The sequence below is a fragment of the Carcharodon carcharias genome, chromosome 13 (genome assembly GCF_017639515.1).
Source record: "Carcharodon carcharias isolate sCarCar2 chromosome 13, sCarCar2.pri, whole genome shotgun sequence".
NCBI classification, from domain to species: Eukaryota; Metazoa; Chordata; class Chondrichthyes; order Lamniformes; family Lamnidae; genus Carcharodon; species Carcharodon carcharias.
Window position 1 is genome coordinate 21,475,785 of NC_054479.1, and position 21,742 is coordinate 21,497,526.

The 21,742-nt window shown below is 43.8% G+C and overlaps 1 protein-coding gene across 1 annotated transcript in view; it reads right to left on the reverse strand.

Annotated features, from left to right (window-relative positions):
• LOC121286011 overlaps window positions 1-21,742 on the reverse strand; it is a 101,394-nt gene that overhangs the window by 12,751 nt on the left and 66,901 nt on the right. The window contains exons 24-30 of the mRNA XM_041203033.1: window positions 21,092-21,206; window positions 16,750-17,000; window positions 14,103-14,235; window positions 10,906-11,370; window positions 7,230-7,372; window positions 4,059-4,125; window positions 1,489-1,665 (exon numbers count right to left, since the gene is read on the reverse strand). Of these exons, the coding sequence (XP_041058967.1) occupies window positions 1,489-1,665; window positions 4,059-4,125; window positions 7,230-7,372; window positions 10,906-11,370; window positions 14,103-14,235; window positions 16,750-17,000; window positions 21,092-21,206 (1,351 nt within the window). The remainder of the gene's footprint in view (window positions 1-1,488; window positions 1,666-4,058; window positions 4,126-7,229; window positions 7,373-10,905; window positions 11,371-14,102; window positions 14,236-16,749; window positions 17,001-21,091; window positions 21,207-21,742) is intronic.

Below are 21,742 nucleotides of genomic sequence, written 5' to 3' on the forward strand. Positions count from 1 at the left end.
GCAGCCTGAGATAATGGTCTAGAATTTCATCTGTGCAGCGCCTATTTTTCTTGTGCTAAACAGTTTCCAAAACATCCAATATAGTGCACAATAAGTGTTGCCCACCATATTGGAAAAAAACAAAAAATAATTAGCATGCACGTCCAATGCTGGGAACAGGCATTAAAACCTTTGCATATGGAAATAAGGAGCCAAAGGTCTTCACAGCAAGATGAGATTAAGGACAGGAGGATTTTTACAGACAGTGTGATGACGACAATTTTGAAAGAGAAGGGTACAGTCCGTGAGGAGACGGAACTATTTACCATTAATTAGGTACCTTTGCTTCAAGTGACCGGCAGGAATGGAGTTGCAAGCAGGCGGTATGTATCATGGACAACATGATAAGGGAATGGGCATAGAGAGAGATAAGGTTATATTAGAGAGAAGCAGGGGCTCATATAAAAGGGGTTAGGGAGGAGATGAGTTGAGGGAAATATTTGGCCTGGCGGAAAGAGGTGAAGCAGCTGAGGTTGCTGAATTCTGGTGACAACAAAATCCATCTCATCCCACTTGCTGGTAAAGATGGATGAGGCTAGGAAAGGCATTTAAGGAGACAGTTGACAGTATTGTGAAAAAAACCTAGGATTATCTTTACCTTCCAGGATAATACTAGAGTAGTGGTCAGTTTTTACAGAGTGAGTCCCTGTAGAGCTTGATATAATCCAACCAGATCTGGTGTTAGCTGGATGTTGGTGTTCCTTGGATGACAGAGTAAATATAGAGCCATAGTAGGCGGAACAAATGAAATGCAAGTCAGTGAAGGGTTTACTGGAGATGAAGGCATTGAAAGTGGAGGGGGAGATATCACTGAGCAGATCAAAGACTTTAGGGGCATCATGGCAAATTGATGCTGACAGGCAATAAAGTTGGAAGTTAGAGCCCGCAGCTTAAAGTGATGGAAAGAACTTACACATCCTCAGCCTTAAATAAGAATTCTGTTTGGACTTTTGGGCACTATCAGCTCTGTCATTGGTTCCTTTCTTTCCTTTAATTTGCCCCCTCAATCCTCAATCTTTCCTGTTCTCCTGAAGATACTGATTCATGCTCCGCAACACTTTGGAATCTCACCCGAGCGCCAATCTCCTCCATGAACCTAGACAGTGGGTCTTTCCAGCTCATTTGGTAATGGAGAAGTGTCACAACCTCAGTTGATCCCCATGACAGATATACATTGCACAGAGAATATTAAAAAGTGATCAGGAGCAGCAAGTGTACATCTCCCTTTCAATGGGCACAAAGACAAATTGTGGGCCCTGCTGCTCTACTTGAGGTTATATAACCAAGCTAAAACCCGGAATCAATCTGGAGCCCTTCCCAACCTGAATAACTAAGTACCATGTCAGTGCAATTATTCAATGAGTCACCAAAGCTGCCTAGATTGTTCTCCATTGGTGATATTCTTTTACTAGTCTACTTCTGAAGAGCTGGGGATTCTGTTGGACTCACCTTCACTGTTTTAATGATTTTAACAGACCTATGACCAGAGAAACATTTTTCCTTTAAAAATTTGCAGATCGTGTCGATAGTCTCGCCCACCTGTTGCTGGAACCTCTGGTCGGGTTGGAGATGATGAAATATAAGTACATCCAAACATTTTGGAGCTATCTCATACAGATCCATCATCTGGAATATAAGGAATAAAATTAGAATTAGTAATTTTACTTCCACTCAGGTAGTTCCTCAGGCTTTGGTTTCATAAGCGCAAGTTCCTCTGCAGTGTCTGAGCCTGATCTACTTGCTCATGTATCTTCCTGCAGTGATCACTGGTACCTTGGTGGATATTTTCCCTCTCTATTTCAGGACTAACTTTGGCAAATGAACCTGGGTTCTTCCTAGTTTGTATAGTTCAGAAACACACTGAGGAATTCATTGACCAACTGAATCACTGAGAGGGCTTAACTAGTTAGAATTCTTTAACATCAGTGCTCATTAGATATGGTCATGAATTGTATAGGAACAAGGAGTTGGGACACAATATCCTGTCCTATTCACAGAGATCCTTTGATGAACCAACTTTGTCTCTCTCCCTGATCTAAGTTGTCAGGTTGGTCCCAGTAATTAGCAGCTTTACATATGGCCTCTGTAGCCATGTTGACTCAGTAGACATTGACAATGTCCCCAATTTTTTGTGAGCAGAAAAATTCATGTTGTCCTGTATCTGTGGCACACGCACTCTTAAAGCAACAATGTAAATGATTGTCATGTCCATTTTTGGGACTGAAACACCCTTCCCATCATTTGAATGGGTTTTCTGCACATAGAAATTTATGAGGGGAAATCAGGTCCACAATCTAGTTGGCTGCAAGCTGTTAAATGGGATGAGCAGCGAGCTGATAGTTACTCCTGAAGGGAATGTTGCTGCAATGTGGCAATGGACTGATCACATGTGCAGTAAGGAAGGCAACAAAGGTTACATTGATGACCTTGGAGACTTTATTGCAGAAATTAAAACAAAGGACAGTGATGATAAAAACAAAAAGTGCTGGAAATACTCGGCAGGTCAGGCAACATCTGTGGAGAGAAACCGAGTTAATGAGCAGGATTTTTCAGTTTGTGTGCGGTGGCAGGTCCGACACGCCGACACCATTACGCTAAGTTGCGATGTTTTGACTCTGGCGCGCACCCACCGATATGTAAATGGCCTAGTAAGGAACTAATTAAGGTAATTGTAAATGCTGCCCGTCTAATCTTAAGGTTGGCGGACGGGCAGGTGAAAAGGCCAAGCAGCCTTCACGTTTTTTAGGAAACCTCATCCACGAGCAAGATGAGATTTCCTAAAGCTTTTATTAATTAAATTTAAACATTTTCATAAATACATAAACATGTCCCATCTCATGACACAGTCACATGAGGGGACATGTTTAAACAAAATTTTAAACCTTTTATTTAATAGTTTCAAAAGCCCTTCTATCTCCCGCAGGCAGATCCGTGCCTCAGGGAGATTGAAGCGCTGTTTTCGTGCATGCGAGAAAGAGCGCTGGCCCCGGCTCTCCCTCCTTTCCCCCCACCCACACAGGTAGCGCTGAATGCTACTGCTCGCGTCTTATGCTGGGCAGGCCTTAATTGGCCCGCCTGCGTAAAATGGCGGCGTGGAGCCGATCGCAGGTGGTGATTGGCTCTGTGATTGCCCACGCCCGTCGAGCCCACCCCCCACCTGAAAAATTCAGGCCAGTGTTTCTGGTTGTTGATCTTTCATCAGAGCGCAGGGTCAAGCATAGAACAGGACAAAAGACAGTGATCCTGTTTGGTGCAAAGAGCAACCAATTGTCAAATGCCAGGCACTTGCTACATGAGTGGGCATCACAGAGTGGGTGAATGCATCCTCCCAGGCAAGGTTGGGAATAAAGATTATAAAGTACATCAAATCTTATGATACCGCTGAAAGCACAGATAACTTTGAATAAATGTCTACTCTCCTTCAGACACAGCATCGAACCCAAGGTAAATGTTGACCTACCCACATGGGGGATATGGTGGTATAGTGTCAGTGGTCTAGTGATCCAGAGGCCCAGGGTTATTCATAATATCTGGAATTGAAAACTAGTCTCAGTAATGGTGACCAATCATTGATTGTCATAAACACCCATTTGCTTCACTAATGTCCCTTAGGGGAGGAAATCTGCTGTCCTCGCCTGGTCTGGCCAGCATGTGACTCCAGACCCACAGCAATGCGGTTGACTCTTAACGCCCTGGCAAACCACTCAGCTCAAATGCAACTAGGGATGGGCAACAAATATTGCTTGGCCTGCGATGCCCACATCTCACGAAAGAATAAAGGGAAAAAAATCCTACACAGAAGTACTGCATTGGAGTGTCAGCCTTGATATTTTGTGCTCAAGGCCCTGGAGGGAGAAACGACATTCTGACTCAGGTGAGAGATCTCCAACTGAGCTCAGCGGACAGTTTAGTTTTCAAAAGTTTTGAGGTGAACAACCTTCCAATCGATTTGATGGCGTCAACCCCAAGGCATGTTGCCAATAGAATTATTATTTAAGATAAATATTTAACATATTTACCTGGAAATTTTTCACAAGGTTAGTGGTAACTGAACACATAAAAGCCGCAAGTAACTCACCTTTCACGCTGCAGAGATCGATATGCGAGCCGAGGTTTCATAAACTGCAGAGGATGTAGTAAGTTTCTATTCCCCGTGATTGCGTCTGTCTGGTTCAGTTTCGATTTCCGTTCTCTCTCCAGGCATTTCCCAATCTGCCGCTGCAGATTTTACTGTGAGAAGGGAGGCGTCCCACACTGCGCAGTGTGAACATTGTTCGAAAGGTGAGGTTCCTACAATGACAGAGGCAGCAGGGTGGATTTACCCCCGCCTCTCATTTGGATTACGCAATCGTCAGATAAAAGACTGACTATAATTTCTGGCTGAAAACAATTACCTGCACCTTATACGGATGGAGGATGAAGTTTAGGAACTCACCAGGAAGGACATTAAAGAAAAAAGCAAAAGACATTAAAGAAATTCAGTTTAGAGACGACGATCGTGTGTAACATGGAAACTAGTAAATAAATAAAAAAGGAATCTTGCGTTAACAAAGTGAAGTTATTAAAATTGGTTGTACAGCAACAGGCCTGAAAGAATGAAGCTTTGTACAGGGGAGGCGGTGGCATAATAGTATTTTCACTATACTGGTAATCCAACGACCCAAGCTAATGCTCTAGGGAACCTCAAATCCATCAGGACAGATCCATCAGGCGTGCTGGCACAGTGGTATAGGGTTGAGTCGTCAACATTGACTCTTGCACCCCCATGAAGTCTCATGGCATGACAGGGGCAACATTCTGCTGAATGTTGAACACCATTTAGAGGAAGCACTGAGGGAAATCCTGGTGCCGGGCTTCACAGTTCAGAAACAGCAGCACAGACCAAGCTGGCTGAGTCCTAAAGGACATAGCTGCTAGACTGGGTGATGAGGGAACCAAGAAGAGGGGGAAAAGTGTACTTGACCTCATCCTGACCAACATGCCGCCAATGCAACTGCCCATGACGGTAGCTGTAGGAGTGACCACAGCATAGTCCATGCGGAGACAAAGTCACATTATTACAAAGAGGATACACCCCATCATGCTGTGTGGCTCTACTGCTTTGCTAAATGGGATAGATTTCGAACAGGTCAAGACTGGGCAGAGGGCTCTGTGGGCCACCAGCAGCAGCAGAATTGTATGGCCCAGCATATCCCCCACTCTATCATTACCACCCTCCTTAACAGCACTGTGGGTGTACCTATACCACATGGACTGCAGTGAGTCAAGAAGGCAGCTCGCCACCACTTCTCAAGGGCAATTAGGGATGGACAATAAGCAATGGCCTAGCTAGTGACTCCCACATCCCATAAATGAATTAAAAAATGAATGATAATAGAATTGCTCAGGCTAGTATAATTTATTCAGGCTGTATTTCAGTAGTAGATGTGCCATAGATGCATTGTGTCAGAAAGTTGTGCAATAAATCCAACTTCAGCACATATTTCAGAGCAGCAGTTCACAAACTAGTGAGTGGGGTTGTGAGGGATGTATTGAAGTGAGATTGTCACCAAACATCCAGATGCTAGCCATTTTACCAGACTGATTGTTAATCAGTTTAACTCAATGTCTCACAATACAAAGTGAGAGGATTTGCCCTTGGTCATCCCAGATAGATGAGTACCTGGCTGAAAGGAAACCCCATTGTTCCAGCTAAACTCCAATGTTAACACAAATCCTAACCTGATAATCACATCAAGACAATTTTTTGATTGACAAGGGAGTCAAGGTGAATATGGTACTCCCTCCAATCTTGCAACTACCACTTGAGTTGTTGAAGAGGAGAAGTTACAATTCCCAATCATGCAGCGACCACAGAGACTCAGGTTTTTATTAACCGGATTTATTCAAGCATATGCAAGGGAGCCACAATAATTCTGAAGCTCCCAGATTGATTACATTTCATTACTTTTGTACTTTTTCTTATAATACATTTGAATACACCCAATCGGTAACCGAAACACCTATCCCATGCTAACTCTATCCTATTGAGTACATAAACATGTGTTTTTTTTCAACCAATTATTCTAAAGGCTATATACATAATTATATTATCCAATCAAAATTAAAACACATACGCAAAGACCTTGGTTCTCACAACTCAGGACCATTTGTGTTTCATCAAAGCCCCCATCTTTGTCCCTTGTTCGTCTTCCCATATCTAAGCGAAAACCATCTGCCCCTTTCCTATGTGAGAGGGGAGTACACTTAATCTAATTTATGTCATACTTTTTGTCTCCAGTCTGACTCTCAAGGCTGTGCAATGTTCATCTGGTAGCAGCCACGTCTGCCTGGAGATTTTAAGGTTTTTCAGTAAATTCTAACTGTATTCTCTTTTAGCATTTTTAATTTCTGCCTAACACAAGGGCTATAGAAGGCAGGTAGGAAAGTGGACTTAAAAGTGCAATCAGATCAGCCATTAACTTATTGAATGGTGGGGCTGACTTGATGGGCCATATAGCTTAATTCTGCTCCAATTTCTTATGATCTTATGTGATTAAATTTGATGGTGATGAGGTGGGGGGTACGGGCGTGGTCATTTTCATCACCTGATGTTCTAACTCCAGCAAAACACCAGTGGCACCCACAGCAAAAAGGCTGAAAGTGGCTGTTTATACCATTTCATTGAGTAGTCTACAGATCTCTCACCGGAGACTGGAAAAACCCCTGCAGAATTTCAGTGTCATTGCTTTTCATCATGAATTGTAGACCGTTGACAGTCTCTGTGGAGCCTATATTTGCTTCTTCTTCCTTCTTCTCTTCAACTTCTCTTATCGTCTCTTGAAGGCAGTGGCCCAATGCTGGACACAACAGTCAGATGATGAAACTTTCTGTAACATGAGTGAATGCATTGCCATTCACACAGTAGGTGTCCAATTTGCCATGTACTGACCAAGAATTCAAAGTGAGAGCACGTTTGCAAAACAATAAAATATAAAACCCTGAAGCTGAGAGTGATGTGCTTTGCTCAAAACACCACCAGTGTGAAGCCCAGATCGATCTCCCCCCTCCTCTGAGACTGTGTCCAGCAACTGCACTGAGACGCTGGCCGCATCCAGCACTGCCCTTGCCCTGTTCGTCACTCCGTCTCCCCTATAAGCCAGTGACTACTGCCCATGGCCGATTCACTGAGTCTCAAATCCATCACCAACCATGAGCCTGGTGGCCTGGCTGAGTGCAACTCCATCACTCTGGTGCTGTGTAACCACCTGGACTCCAACATCAGCCACCTCAAGACCCTTAACCTGTACTTCTGCTGCTTCCTAGCCAAGGCCCCTGAGCTGGAGCAGTACAGCTGAAATAACAAAGTAAGGTGAGTACATAAACAATAACATTTTTACAAAGTACTTTACGAGCACAGGTTTTCATTTTTATAAGATGTATTATATGATCTATATAATATGCCACTTTACGAATTAGGTATTGAATGTTACTACGCAGCTTCATTGCTGTTTTGCATTTGTTGTATCTGGGATCGTGTTAAGTTTCACGTGTTCAAATAGACTCAAATTGGAAGATAGTTTGGGAAGCACTATTCTAGACTAGGGTCTAGTATTGAGGGAGTGAACACTGTAGGAGGTACTACTTTGACATCTTATTTGAGAGCCCATTGTTTTGATCAGCTTTTCAAAGGGCCAATCCAAGGAGTCTTTGGGGACCAGGTCAATTGAGCTTCAAAATCCTAACTTTCAGACCATGGGGATTCTAGAAAGTGACACTGTGATTGTATTATTTGAATGTGGTGGATGTGCAGCTCAGTGTTATGAGTCAGAGCCAACCCAAAACATGGTTTTAGTGTGAAAATGCAGACCTTGTGAAGGCAGAATTGCAGATTTAATTGAAAGTTCAATAGAAAGGATTAATTCCTACAAGAAAACATAGACAATGCAGTTACCGACAAAAGAATTAATAGAAGAAATATATACATACCAACCAAATCATAACCAGGTACAAATTCCACACTTGTAACTGGGAAGCAATATTAAATATAGATTGGGGATCATTAGGACATAGAAGAGGCCATTCAGCCCATCAAGCCTATGCTGATTCTTTGTAGAGTAATCCAGTCAGTCCCCATTCTATCCCTGCAGCCCTCCAAGTTTATTTCTCTCAATTGCTGATCCAATTTCCTTTACAATCACTGATCGCCTCTGCATTCACCATCCTGGTAGGCAGCGAGTTCCAATGCTTCACCATCTTGCTATGTAAAAAAAAAAATCTCCCTCACTTTGCCCTTGTATGTCTTGCCCAAAAGTTCAGAAACAGGTGACATTAGATTAATTGCTTGCATCTGTACTTTGGGAATTTTTTGTGCTTCCCTTTCTACCTGCCTCATCCTCAGGTTTTTAAAAACAGTTCACACACTTTCCACACCTCTCCACAATGAGTAAATACTGCAGATGCTGGAAATGTAAAATAAAAACAGAAAATGCTGGCAATACTCAGCAGGTCAGGCAGCATCTGTAAAGAAAGAAAGAGTTAATGTTTCAACTCAATGACCTTTCATCAGAATCTACTCTAGGGCAATTAGGGATAGCCAGTAAAAATGCTGGCCAAGGCAGCGAAGCCCAAGTCCTTTGAATGAATAAGAAAAGAACATTTTCCACATCTGTCTGTCTTACGTCTCGTTACATCTCCTGAAGTCTCATCCTTTTATCAGTTCTGTCACTTAACTATTTCCTGTTTTTTTTATCATTGTATTTCTTTCTTCCCCCTCTCTATGTCCTGTCCTTGTTAAAGGCTGCTCTTGGCCAAAGCTTTCAATTTTCAACTTTCACAACAAGGTCAGAAACCAAAGTGGACACTTGCATCCACAGATGCTGTCTGACCCATTGAGTATTTCCAGCATTTTCTACACGTTTTCACATTTCCAGCATCTGCAGTGTTTTGCTTTTTGTTTGAAAATTAAAGGTAAGAGAATGATGGGCTGGTAGGTGAAACCCTTTACATTAAATCCATCAAGGTAAGGAAGAGAAAGTCAGGAGAGCCTTTATAGACATGAAGTAAAAGGTTAGTTATTCACTAAATATTATCTGGAAACCCACAGGCAAATCTTATTAATGAATAGAATCATCCCAGATTTGTACTAAGTACGGTGGTGGGTGTGAGAAACAACATTTGACCTGTTGGCCGCAATGGCGGGTTTCCCTGCCGTATCATCCACTTCCTGCCTTTTTAAATAAGCAGCCACAGGAAACACGCTATCTCACTGGTGGGTAGCCTCTGAATCATCCGCCCCGCCATTACCTCACCATTTCCTCACTCTGGGTGCCATATCTAAACTCCAACCGCACACACAATCCTCAATGCTTGCAGCCCAGGACGGCTCCAGTGAAGACATGGCTCTGAAACCCATGAAGAATTCAGTGAATGGAATTCATTTTGTAGACCCACCGTGATATCCCCCACTTTCCCGCTCTGGCCACCGGAGGTACAACAATCTCACCACTCCGGCTTGGGAGGCAATAGCATTGGTGGTCAGTGCCAATGCTGCACAGATGAGGTTGGCCATCCAGTGCAGAAAGAGGACAAATGATTTGTTCCGTGCCACCAGGGTAAGGCAACCATCTCATTGCTCTAAACAGCCTTCGCCCACCAGCCTCTATACTTGTCGGAGTTCTCCCCCTCCCCCAAACAAGCCCTAGCCCTGCAGCCAATGAAAAGCCACCTCTGCCTTACGGCGGATCTGGTAGCTATAAACCTGCCTGTGAGCGCCCTCTAAAAGTGATGTGGTGCAGCCTGCAAAGCCTGGCACTGATGACCACAAGTGATGCCCGAAGCAAGGTAGGCAAAATACCTCAAAGTCCCGAGCGCTGTGCAGCTCGCCAGGTGCACATTACTTCTGTAGAGTTGTGAAACATGACAGTGTGATGGTGCCTGGATGATCCAATGCGGAAGGAATGACTCCAGGAAACAGGGCTTATAATGAGATACTAAAGTATTGAAATGAGGTTCCCGATGTGTGGCAGCAGGAAACGCGGCCCCGCCATTGGGGGTTGAGCGGATGGTTACAAACTGGTTTCATGATGATGTAAAACCAATTTTTGGCCTTCTCGCCATATTGTCTGCTCACGCCCACCATGATGCCCACTGCCAACAGGACCAGAGGATTCCACCCAATGAGATATGGCCCTGATTGATCAGCTCACTATTATCAAAGATCTTTATTGTGCAGCATTAGATAGTTAATCTACTGCAATATTGTGGAAACAGATTCAACAGTAATCTTCAAAAGAAAACAGGATATATACTTGAAAACGAGAAACTTTGAAGGGAATATGAATAATTGGATAGCTCTTTGAAAGAACCGACATGGACATGATGGGCCTAATGGCCTCCTCCTGAGCTGTACAACTCTGTGATACTAAGGTTATTGTAATACATCCAATTTACTTCACAAATCTACTCACTGTACCTTAGTATGTAAGCAAACTTAAAATATTCATAACAGCTAATTAAAGCAAATGGATCCATGATCTTTGTAAACAGAATCAGTCAAATAATCAATAATAATTTAAAGAAGCTTTATTTATTAAGTGCTGCCAATACGTAATGTAAAATAAATGTAAATGATTGTTTTCCAGTTAATTTCTTCAATGACTAATTTAAACATGTTTCAGAATTTGGAGGATCACATCCACTCTAAATCTTCCTTAAGTTTTATCTCATTTGCATACAAATTTTATTTAATTTGTACATATTCTCTGACGCAGGAAGAATTAATATGCAGTATGTATGTATGGTTAAATCTAATTCTAATTCAATTCAGTTGATATTATGTAATAGTGAAATTCACTTTATAGTCATTAGTTTCATGATTGATTTTCAAGTCTCCTTGCCCCCACGGAGACGCAAGTTGATGTTGATGGTGGAATGTTGCTCAATGCAGTAGGATTCCAGTGTGTGGCCGTCTTCTAATGGTATCAATCCATAGGTCAGGTAGTATTGGCTCGATGAAAGGCGCTCCAGAGATTCAATCTTATTTCTCAGGCTCATAACCTTGTCAGTTGGGGATACATCAAGTGTCAGGGCACGCCCATTTACAGTCCTGACGAATATCTGTATTGTGATGACCAGGTGGAGAGTTGCATCAAAGAATATTCCGGAATGCAACAAGGATTTGTTGTCGTCCAGAATGACTTCATTAAAGCTCAGGCGTTGCTGGTAAACTGGAATGTTCCATTTTTGCTGGATTTGTTTCTTGATCATTGAGATTTTGTTGTCAATATTGACATTCAGGCTCGTTGAGCTCCCAAACAGTCTAAGCACTGTGATTTTAAACTCTTTTATTGGCTAAGACAAAAAAAAAGATAAGAATGTAGCAATGAGTTGTGTCCTGGTTTCTAAGTACTCTGATAATTACATCTCCTTAGTTTTCTTTAACACTGGCTGGGTGACCGCTTTGCGCAACACCTTCGGACTGTCCGCAAGCATGACCCAGACCTCCCTGTCACTTGCCATTACAACACACCACCCTGTTCTCATGCCCACATGTCCGTCCTTGGCCTGCTGCAATGTTCCAGTGAAGCTCAAAGCAAACTGGAGGAACAGCACCTCATCTTCTGACTAGGCACTTTACGGTCTTCCAGACTTAATATTGAGTTCAACAATTTCAGATCATGAACTCTCTCCTCCATCCCCACCCCCTTTCTGATTCCCCTCTTTTCAATAGTTTATAATATTTTTGCAACTATATTTTTTTTCTTTTCACTCCCATTTGTAAATTTATTTCAATCTATTGTTTCATCTCCATCTTTTAGCACATTTCGATCATTTTCCCTCACCCCACTCACTCGAGGGCCATCTGCCACTAGCTTGCTTCCCTGAATGTCCCCATTAGCACATCCTTTAGATAATATCACCACTGTCAACACCCCTTTGTCCTATTGTCTATGACACCTTTGGCAGTCTCCTCTTGGCCCCCTATCGAGCTCTCCTGTCCCACCCCCTTCTACCAGCTTATATTTCATCTCATTTTTACGTCTTAGTTCTCATCAGGGGTCATACAGATTCAAAACATTAACTGTATCCCTCTCCACAGATGCTGTCAGACCTGCTGAGTTTTTCCAGGTAGTTTAGTTTTTGTTCTTAATTTTCATCCTTTCTCTCCTGATTAATTACTACTGAGGAGATAACTACACTCCATATCTCACACAAGTGGCCGTTGTTCTTGTGTGAGCTCAGACAGTGAGTTTTACTCAACTGTCCAACCAAGTTGGATCTTATGTTTATCTGATACCCACACACATGGGGCATAATTTTGCCCTTGGTGTGAGGGCTTGGTGGGGTGGTTGGGAAGCCGCTCGCGATCGACACTGCACCGAGATTTCATGCTGGCGGCCAATTAAGGCCCGCTCAGCGTTACATGCAAATGGCAGCGCTGAGTGCTGCCTGTGTGAGGGGGGGAGGAGGGCGATCAGGAACTTGACGAATGCGCGGGAGTGAATGCTGCATAATATCCCTGAGGCAGCTGTAAGATATATGAAAGAAAATAATTATAACAATTAAAAATGTACTGAAACATGTCCCCTCGTGTAACTCTCTCACACAAGCAGGGACATGTTGTTAATTAAAAATTAAAGATTTTATTTTATTTTTATTTGCTTTTGGAAAACTCACCTGCCTGTGGATAAGGTTTCCAAAAACCCTTTTCTCCTGCCCACCAGCCATTAGGTTGGGCAGGCAGTGAAAAATTTATGTTGATTAATTACTTAGTGGCCTAAGGGGCCTTTTAATTGCCGGCGGGCACGCTTTGGCTCCAGTGCGCACCCGTTGGCCGAACTATTGTGCAACTGCGTGTTGACCCCGGCACATTCAGCCAAAGGCCACATGTGTCATTTCATGCTTGAGCTGGTCAGGCACACGCCCACCCACTCAGCAAAACTTTCTGTCCACATACAATATGTGGTCACTTGTAACCCCAAGATCAAGAGTTCAAATCTCACAATGGCAAACTATGAAACAATGTAACTTCATCTGAATAGGAACAGATGGAAACGTGTTTGTACTCGAAAGAGTTACAATATGTGGTCAGTGGGAATCCCAGCTGATTCTTTCAGCAATTTGAGTGCAGGGGTGTTGAGGTGAATTGTAGCACTCCCACCTTCACCTTGTTGACATCCTCTAACTCTGTATGGACTGAGAATTGAACCTGGGGAGCTTCTGATAAATATGACTCTCTATATATATCTTTAAATTCCGGCAACTGGTCTATCATTTCCAGCTTGCTTTAACAAATGAAGTTTCCAAAGGAGGATTGAGGTAATTAATGGCCTGAATCTTCGGGTCGGTGTGAGGGGGCGGGCCCCGCTCGCCAACACGTAAAATGTCCCGTCACCGCACGTCATTCCGATCTTCAATTTTGCAGGCGCACACCGTAGTCGGCTGCGCGCCCGTCGAACTGTCAAAGGCCTATTAAGGCCATTTAAAAACTATTTAACAGGACTAACAAGCTGCCAGTCCAACCTCAAGGTGAAGAGCCCAGGCAGCCTTTGCATTTATAATGAAATCTCATCCACGGCTGGGATGAGATTTCATGAAAGATTTATAAATGAAATAAATTTTTTAATTAAAATTCATTGACATGTCCCAGGTCATGTAACACTGTCACATTAAGGGACATGTCTAAAAAAAAAAATTTTTTATTTAAATTTTTCTTAATGAAATTAAACTCCCTGAGGCAGCTCTGTGCCTCAGGGAGATTTCTGCGCTCTCTCATGTGCATGTGACTCAGCCTCGACTCACCCTCCCCCTCTGGCCTCACAGGGAGCGCTCAGTGGACAGCGATTGACTGTGCGCCCGCCAGCACCGCTCCCGCTCAGCCCCCCTGACGGGGAGAAAATTCTCCCCAATGAGAACATCATCCTTTTCATCTGAAAGCTAATTTCAAATCCTGCTCCTAAGTCCTATGGTTCTATGTATTCTAGACAGATGGAACTCCTAGATTGAACAACACAATTTACAAAATTTCTACCTTTTATTTTGTCTTACATCAAAACTTTTATGATTTATTAAAACTGTTTTACCTGGACATCCCATGCTCGAACTTGAGAGACACATGGCTTGCTCAGACATTTCTTAGCTTCATCCACCATGACATACCATCCAGTAGATGCAGCCACATTTCTAGTTGGGTCAGCTGGGTCAAGAATTATTGGCCTGAAAAATAAAAGCGTTCCAAAAACAATTATTAACTATAGGCTGGGATTTGCTGGCAAAATAATGACAAGTTTAATGGCGCTCATTGTTATTATTGTGGAAATCACCCAGCAATTCACAATGGGAAAGAGAAACCCCATGAGTTTGGAATCAGCATAAATTGCTGGATGATTGGCGCTGTTCTGTCAGTAGTTTCACTGTCAACCAACTTGTTAATTTCAAGGAATTTCTATATTTGTGTTTAATTGCAAGTTAAACTCTCCACAGAAAGTTAGGGCAGGATTTCTCGCTTGTCACCCGACCTGATTGAGCATAAAATGATGCATGATATTTGTGGTGAGCATGCGCAGGAATTGGCAGCACGCCCACCAACAATTAACAGGCCTATTAAGGAATTAACAATCTAACTGATTTAAATTTTTTGCTGCCTGTCCAACCTTACAGTTGGCGTTCAGGTGGTCACCTACTTGGTCTAGTAGATACACAGATGTTGATATCTGCAGATCAGTTCAAGGACTGTCTGGAGCCCTTCAGCTGTGCTGAATCTCTCCTGCCCATTGCCTTGCCCCCAGGCATAGATAGCCAGCAGCTCCACTCTGTGCTTAGCAGGAAGCCATCACCATGGGAAGAATTTTCGGGTTGGTGAGTGGGGGCGATGCCCGCTTGCCTGATGTGTAAAATGATGTGTGGTGATGTCGGGCGGGTGTCCCGATGTCACCGCGCCTCATTTAGATTTTCAGTTCAGCAGGCGCGCAGCCGCATCAGCTGCACCCTCACCAAACTCTCAAAGGCCTATTAAGGCCATTAAGAAAGTAATTAAAGTTGTTAAGAATGCGGCCTTCGCATTTATCATGAACCCTCATCCACGGGCAGGATGAGGTTTCATGAAGGGTTTATTAATTCAATAAAACATTTTCAAACACTTAATAAATATGTCCAAGCTCATGTACCACTGTCACTTGAGTGGACATGTGTGAAAAATTTTTCTCTATCTCAAATAAAAACTTTCAATTCGGACTTAATCTCCCTGAGGCAGCTGCATGCCACAGGGAGATGTCTGTGGTCTTTCGCGTGCAGCCCCGACTCAGGGAATCGCACCACCGCCACCCCCCCGCCCCCAAAACCCCCCCTGCTTACACAGGGAGCGCTCAGCACTTCCTGGCGCAGGTCACGCTGGGCGGGCCTTAATTGGGCCACTCACATAAACCAATTGGTTTTGTGCCCGTGTCTGCCCCCACCTGCCCCTGCACAATCCACCCCCCCCCCCCCCCCCCCCCCCCCCCCCCCCACCAAAAGGGGGGAAATTTCTGTCCCATCTCTCCGCTCAACCTTTGCGGCCAAAGCGGCCTTTGCATTGTTTGCGAAACCTCATCCACGAAAGGGATGAGGTTTCGATCCGTCATTATAACAAAATGATCACACTAATTTCTAACATGTCCTTGCTGATGTGGCAGAGCCACATGTGAGGACATGTTTCTTAACATTGTAAAATGCTTTATTTGTAATTTTTCATAACTTCATCCCCCTGAAGCAGCTTTTCCTATACACACTTGCGCAAACTTGCACTCTCGCCCTCCTCCCCTTAATTGGCCCGCCAGCATGAAATTACGGTCCGACCCCGATCGCGGACAGCGGTTGGCTTCCCAAATGCTTCCGGCCGCCCCCGCTGAGCCCACCTGTTCAGGGCAAAATCCTGCCATTAGTGTCGCAATCAGGCACCTGATCCAGACAGCGCAAAATAAGGTGATGTTGGTGAATCAGGGCTGGTGATTGTCGTCCAGAATATCACCAAGTGGTCTAATCCCAAAAGATGATAAACTCTCTGCCTCATATCTTCTTCCATTCAAAAGGAAACCGGCCCACTTCTTCTCACTCTGTATATTGATGTGAAAACTCATGCTGGCTCCCCTTAAACTCAAGGATACATGAAATCCAAGCATAGGGAGTCCTTAACCTCAGCCTCAGCTTCTTCAGTGGCCTTGTTTGGGCCAGGAAGAGGCTATGATCCCGTTCTCTGGAACCATATCACTGGTTCAATTCCATATCGGTGAACTAAGATCAATAATATACCCTTCCTCCAATGTAATTACATTATGTTGTTAATTGTATTAATTTGTATTTTTATAGCAGTTTAAAGATTGTAAATATCTTAATATACATGGGGAAGAATTCCTCCCCTCCCCCCCCCCCCCACCCCTCCCGGTTAGGGGGTAGGTTCATGAGCGGGCGCGTGTAACGTTATGAAAACTGTTGCCTCTTGGACAGATTTTCAAAAAGGAAAATATGTTGGATTGACTCTCACTCCAAACATTCAGCTGCACATTCATCATGTTCAAATGATGCAGCCAACATGTCAATTAGTCGACACCCCATGACGCCAAAGTTAGGGATGGATATTAAAGACCAACTGAACCAGACCCTAAAAATGCCCTGAATCAGCCCCCTTAATTGGGAGCTGTTCAAAGAAGTGAAACAGCTCTAATTGGTTTAGTTTTAAATGTAGTTGAAGATTACCTCTTGCCACGGAGTTTCTTTATTAGAAAGTCTGCAATGACTCTATTCTTGACATTGTAGTTCTGAGTCCAGTAGATGCACAGATCCTGATATCTGCAGATCAGTTCAAGGACTGTCCGGAACCCTTCAGCTGTGCTGAATCTCTCCTGCCCATTGCCTTGCTCCCAGGCATAGATAACCAGCAGCTCCACTGTATACTTAGCATGAAGACGTTCACCATCTCTCAGATCGGATTTCCGTGGCTTGACATGCTAGAGCAAATGGTTGATAAATGTAATCATACAAGATATTAAAAGTACTCACTCCTCCTTCCATCTTATATTTTTGCTTCCATACATTTTACTACCATTATTCTTCAGAGACCAAGCAACTTTCTTGATAGGACTGGTTGAAGCTAGACCTAGTCTAGTGCTACCACCCCAGCATACACTAAGAAGTCCACAAGATCTGCCCAAAGTGGCCTCATTCCAAATTTTTCCCCTTCTATTGGATGAAATGCCTAATCTCCGTTCAGTATCTATCCACAAAGATAAGGCTGAGCACACAAACTGTCCATGGGCAAATTGTGGACATGATCCTACAGAATAGTGTGTTGGAGAGTCAGGGTTCAAAAGAAAGCAAGTACTTGGCATTAGGTACGTAACACCTCTCACAATCTCAAAATTTCCCAAAGCACTTCCCATAATGAGGTATTTTGAAGTTGCAATGCAGCAACCAATTTGCACACAGCAAGATCCAACAAACAACAATGAGATAAATGGCGAGATTGCCTGTTTCTCATTATGTTGGTTGAGGTTAAATTTTATGCAGATATCCAGCAGAACACCCTACTCTTCCCCGGAGAGTGCAATAGGATCTTTTAGGCTCACCTGAGAGGGCAGGCAGGGCTTTCATTGAATATCTCACCTGAAAGTGACTGGGGTAGAAATCTGTTTTGGTCCATTTTCTTGCCTGAAGTAGGCAGTGTGCTGGGAGTGTGCATCAGAAGCCAGGGACTCAACTGAAATTAGACCTTGGGGCGTTATCAGAAAATTGCTGGGAAGATGCGGACTCCAACTGGGTATGAAACAACAGCTCACAGATTCCATGAGGACCAAGATCAGCCAGCTGCCTCTCCAGGAATGCCCATCAGATAGGGAGAGGGTGGGGAGGTGAGTGATGGTGGGCTGGTAGCAGCAGTGAAGTTGGGAGCACCACTGGGAGGAGACCCTGCCCCTACATGAAGTATAAAAATGTACTAATGTAGAAGCTGCACGTGGAAGCAAAAATCTGAAGGGACCACTCAGCGCTGACCGGTTGCAGTAAACCTTGTTAAACAGGCATTAGATCCCGCATTAACATCTTCAAGGAGCATAATGCCTATTTCGGACAGTTTCCCGGACACCTGGAAATTGTCCAAGACCCTTATTGCACCGATCATATTTCAGGCGCCTTTGTTAAAGTTGGTCATTTTTTGCCTCAGTTTCCCACTTGGAAAATTGGCACCATGAGAACCTCATCATTTTTCAATTGTTCCTTCAACGATTAATTAACTTGCATTTGGTTGTCTTTTGTCCTGCATTCTGGAGCCCCAGGCACTGGAGAATTGAATACAGCCTTTGGCTTTGTATAGGGGGCTGGTCAAACTTGTCATTTGCAGGTTTATATAACTTGAGACGGTCACTTTAAGGCACAATATTCAGGGACTATATAAGATTTGAGGGTAAAATCCCTGATCCTCACTCTAAATGTAAAGCTGTATTGGAAGTAAGTGCAAATTGAAGGGTTGAGGCTCCATCTCTGATCTGTACTTCATTTGAATACAGCCCCTTCACAGAGTATGGGATCAGGGGATTTGCTCTTTAATTCTTTTGAGAATCAAGAAGTGGTTTTAATATTTATTCAGCCTAAACCAGAAGGCAGACAGGAGCTCTCCCCTTCGTCCAAATTCATTCCAACAGCTTCCACCAAAGTCAATTTCCAGCAGAGGGGAAGCAAGAATCTTGAGTTATTCCAAATACTGAGCCTGACTTTCTCTGGGTTCTGCCAACCTCCTGTAGTAAATTCAGCAGAGACTGGTGTAGGTGCTGGAGAAACAGCACAAATGGACATTTCTCCAAAGGTTCTCTCAATCCCCCTCCATGCAAACATCCCAGACAACTCTTTGCTGGTTTTTAATATGGGGTTCACTAGACTCATCTGTAGTATTTGCCAATGGAGTGGGTGGATGTTGAGATGCTAGGATGAAGGATAAATATGGCAAGTTTCGGGAACCTTGGATAACGAAGGATATTGTGAGTTTGGCAAGAAGAAAAGGGAAACATTTGTAAGGGCTAGAAGGCTGGGAACAAATGAAGCCCGTGGAGAATATAAAGAAAGTAGGAAGAAACTTAAGCAAGGAGTCAGGAGGACTAAAAGGGGTCATGAAAAATCACTGGCAACCAGGATTAAGGAAAATCCCAAGGCCTTTTATACATATGTAAAAAGCAAGAGGGTAGCCAGGGAAAGGGTAGGCCCACTCAGGGACAGAGGTGGGAATCTGTGTGTGGATCCAGAGGAAATGGGAGAGAAACTAAATGAGTACTTCTCAACAATATTCTCAAAAGAGAAGGACTTAGCGGTCGACTTGTCTCGGGAAGAGTATGTAGATAGCCTGGATCATGTTGAGATCGAAAAAGAGGAGGTGTTAGGCGTCTTGAAGAATATTAAGGTGGATAAGTCGCCAGGGCCAGATGGGATCTACCCCAGAGTACAGAGGGAGGCAAGGGAGGAGATTGCTGGGGCATTGACAGAAATCTTTGTATCCTCACTGGCTACTGGTGAGGTCCCAGAGAACTGGAGCATGGCCAATGTTGTTCCATTGTTTACAAAGGCTAGCAGGGATAATCCAGGAAATTACAGGCCAGTGAGCCTTACATCAGTGATAGGGAAATTATTGCAGAAGATTATTCGTGACGGGATTTACTAGTATTTGGAAGCAAATCAGCATATTAGTGAGAGGCAGCATGGTTTTGTGAAGGGGAGGTCGTGTCTCACTAACTTGATCAAGTTTGTCGAGGAAGTGACAAAGTGACTATGGAAGGGCAGTGGATGTTATGTACATGGATTTCAATAAAGCCTTTGACAAGGTCCCTCATGGCAGACTGGTACAGAAGTTAAAGTCGCACGGGATCAGAGGTGAGCTGGCAAGATGGATACAGAATTGGCTTGGGCATAGAAGACAGAGGGTGGCAGTGGAAGGGTGCTTTTCTGAATGGAGAGCTGCGGAGTTCCGCAGGGATCAGTGCTGGGACCTTTGCTGTTTGTAGTATACATAAATGATTTGGAGGAAAATGTAACTGGGCTAATTAGTAAGTTTGTAGACGACACTAAGATTGAAGGAGTTGCAGATAGTGAAGAGGATTGTCAAAGGATACAACGGGATATAGATCGGTTGGAGACTTGGGCGGAGAAATGGCAGATGGAGCTTCATCTGGACAAATGCGAGTTAATGCATTTTGGAAGGCCTAATACAAGCAGGAATTATACAGTAAATGGCAGAACACTTAAGTGCATCGACGGGCAGAGGGATCTAGGTGTACAGGTCCACAGATTACTGAAAGCGCAACGCAGGTGGATAAGGTAGTCAGGAAGGCATATGGCATGTTTGCCTTCATTGGCAGGGGTATTGAGTATAAAAGTTGGGAAGTCATGCTGCAGCTGTATAGAACCTTGGTTAGGCCACACTTGGTATATTGCGTGCAATTCTGTTCGCCACATTACCAGAAGGATATGGAGGCGTTGGAGAGGGTGCAGAGGAGGTTTACCTGGATGCTGCCTGGTCTGGAGGTTATTAGCTATGGGGAGTGGTTGGAGAAACTCGGATTGTTCTCACTAGAGCGACGGAGATTGAGGGGCGACTTGATAGAAGTTTACAAAATTATGAGTGGCATGGACAGAGTAGATAGTCAGAAGCTTCTTCCCAGGGTGGAAGAGTCAATTACTAGGGGACATAGCTTTAAGGTGAGAGGAGAAAACAATACAGGAGATGTGCGGGGCAAGTTTTTTATGCAGAATGTAGTAAGTGTCTGGAATTTGTGCCAGAGGAGGTGGTGGAAGCAGGTACGATAGCTGTGTTTAAGAGGCAGCTTGACAAATACATGAATAGGATGGGAATAGTGGGATACGAACCCCGGAAGTGCAAAATGTTTCAGTTGACAGGCAATATGATCGGTGCAGGCTTGGAGGGCCGAAGGGCCTGTTCCTGTGCTGTACTTTTCTTTGTCTTTTGTTCTTTGAGACACAGAGGGAAGCTGTCTTTTAGTGTTACAATCCTCCCATAACCTCCAAGCATTAACAATTACCATGTTCCCCAGTCACTTACCTGCTTGTACCAATACTTCAGCAGTCGAATCAAGTCTTTAAGTTTTGGTTTAAACTGCTTCACAAACTTTCTCTGAAGCTCAGTAAAACAGGAAGAAAATTCCCCATCTAGAGCTCTTTTTGTTTACTAAATTGATTAGCTTGAGGTGGACTTCACTGGCATTGTCTGTTCCCTCTGTAAGAAATGAAATGCTTAATGAGCAACAGAAAGTGTTTGTGGTCATCACACATAAGCAGGATATGGTGCCCCAACTCTCCAGGCCAAGCAATCCATTGACACTTACATTTTAAGTCCGTTGTGTCATATCCATTCCATTTTACACATTCCTCTCAACCTTTCCTTTTCCCTCCAGGACCACAATAGGGTTCCACTGGTCCTCACCTACTACCCCACCAGCCTTTTTCTTCAATGGATCATCCTCCACTATTCTCACCACCTCCAGCATGATGCCACCACCTAAAAACATCTTCCCTTCTTTTTGAAAAGGACCAATTCCTTCGCAACACCCTGGTCCACTCCCCAATCACCCAGCCAGCACCTCCCTCTCTTGCCCACAGTACCTTTCCATACAATCACAGCAGATACAATGCCTGGCCTTTTACCTCTTCCCTTCTAACTGTCCAAAGCCTCAAAGATTCCTTCCAGGTAAAA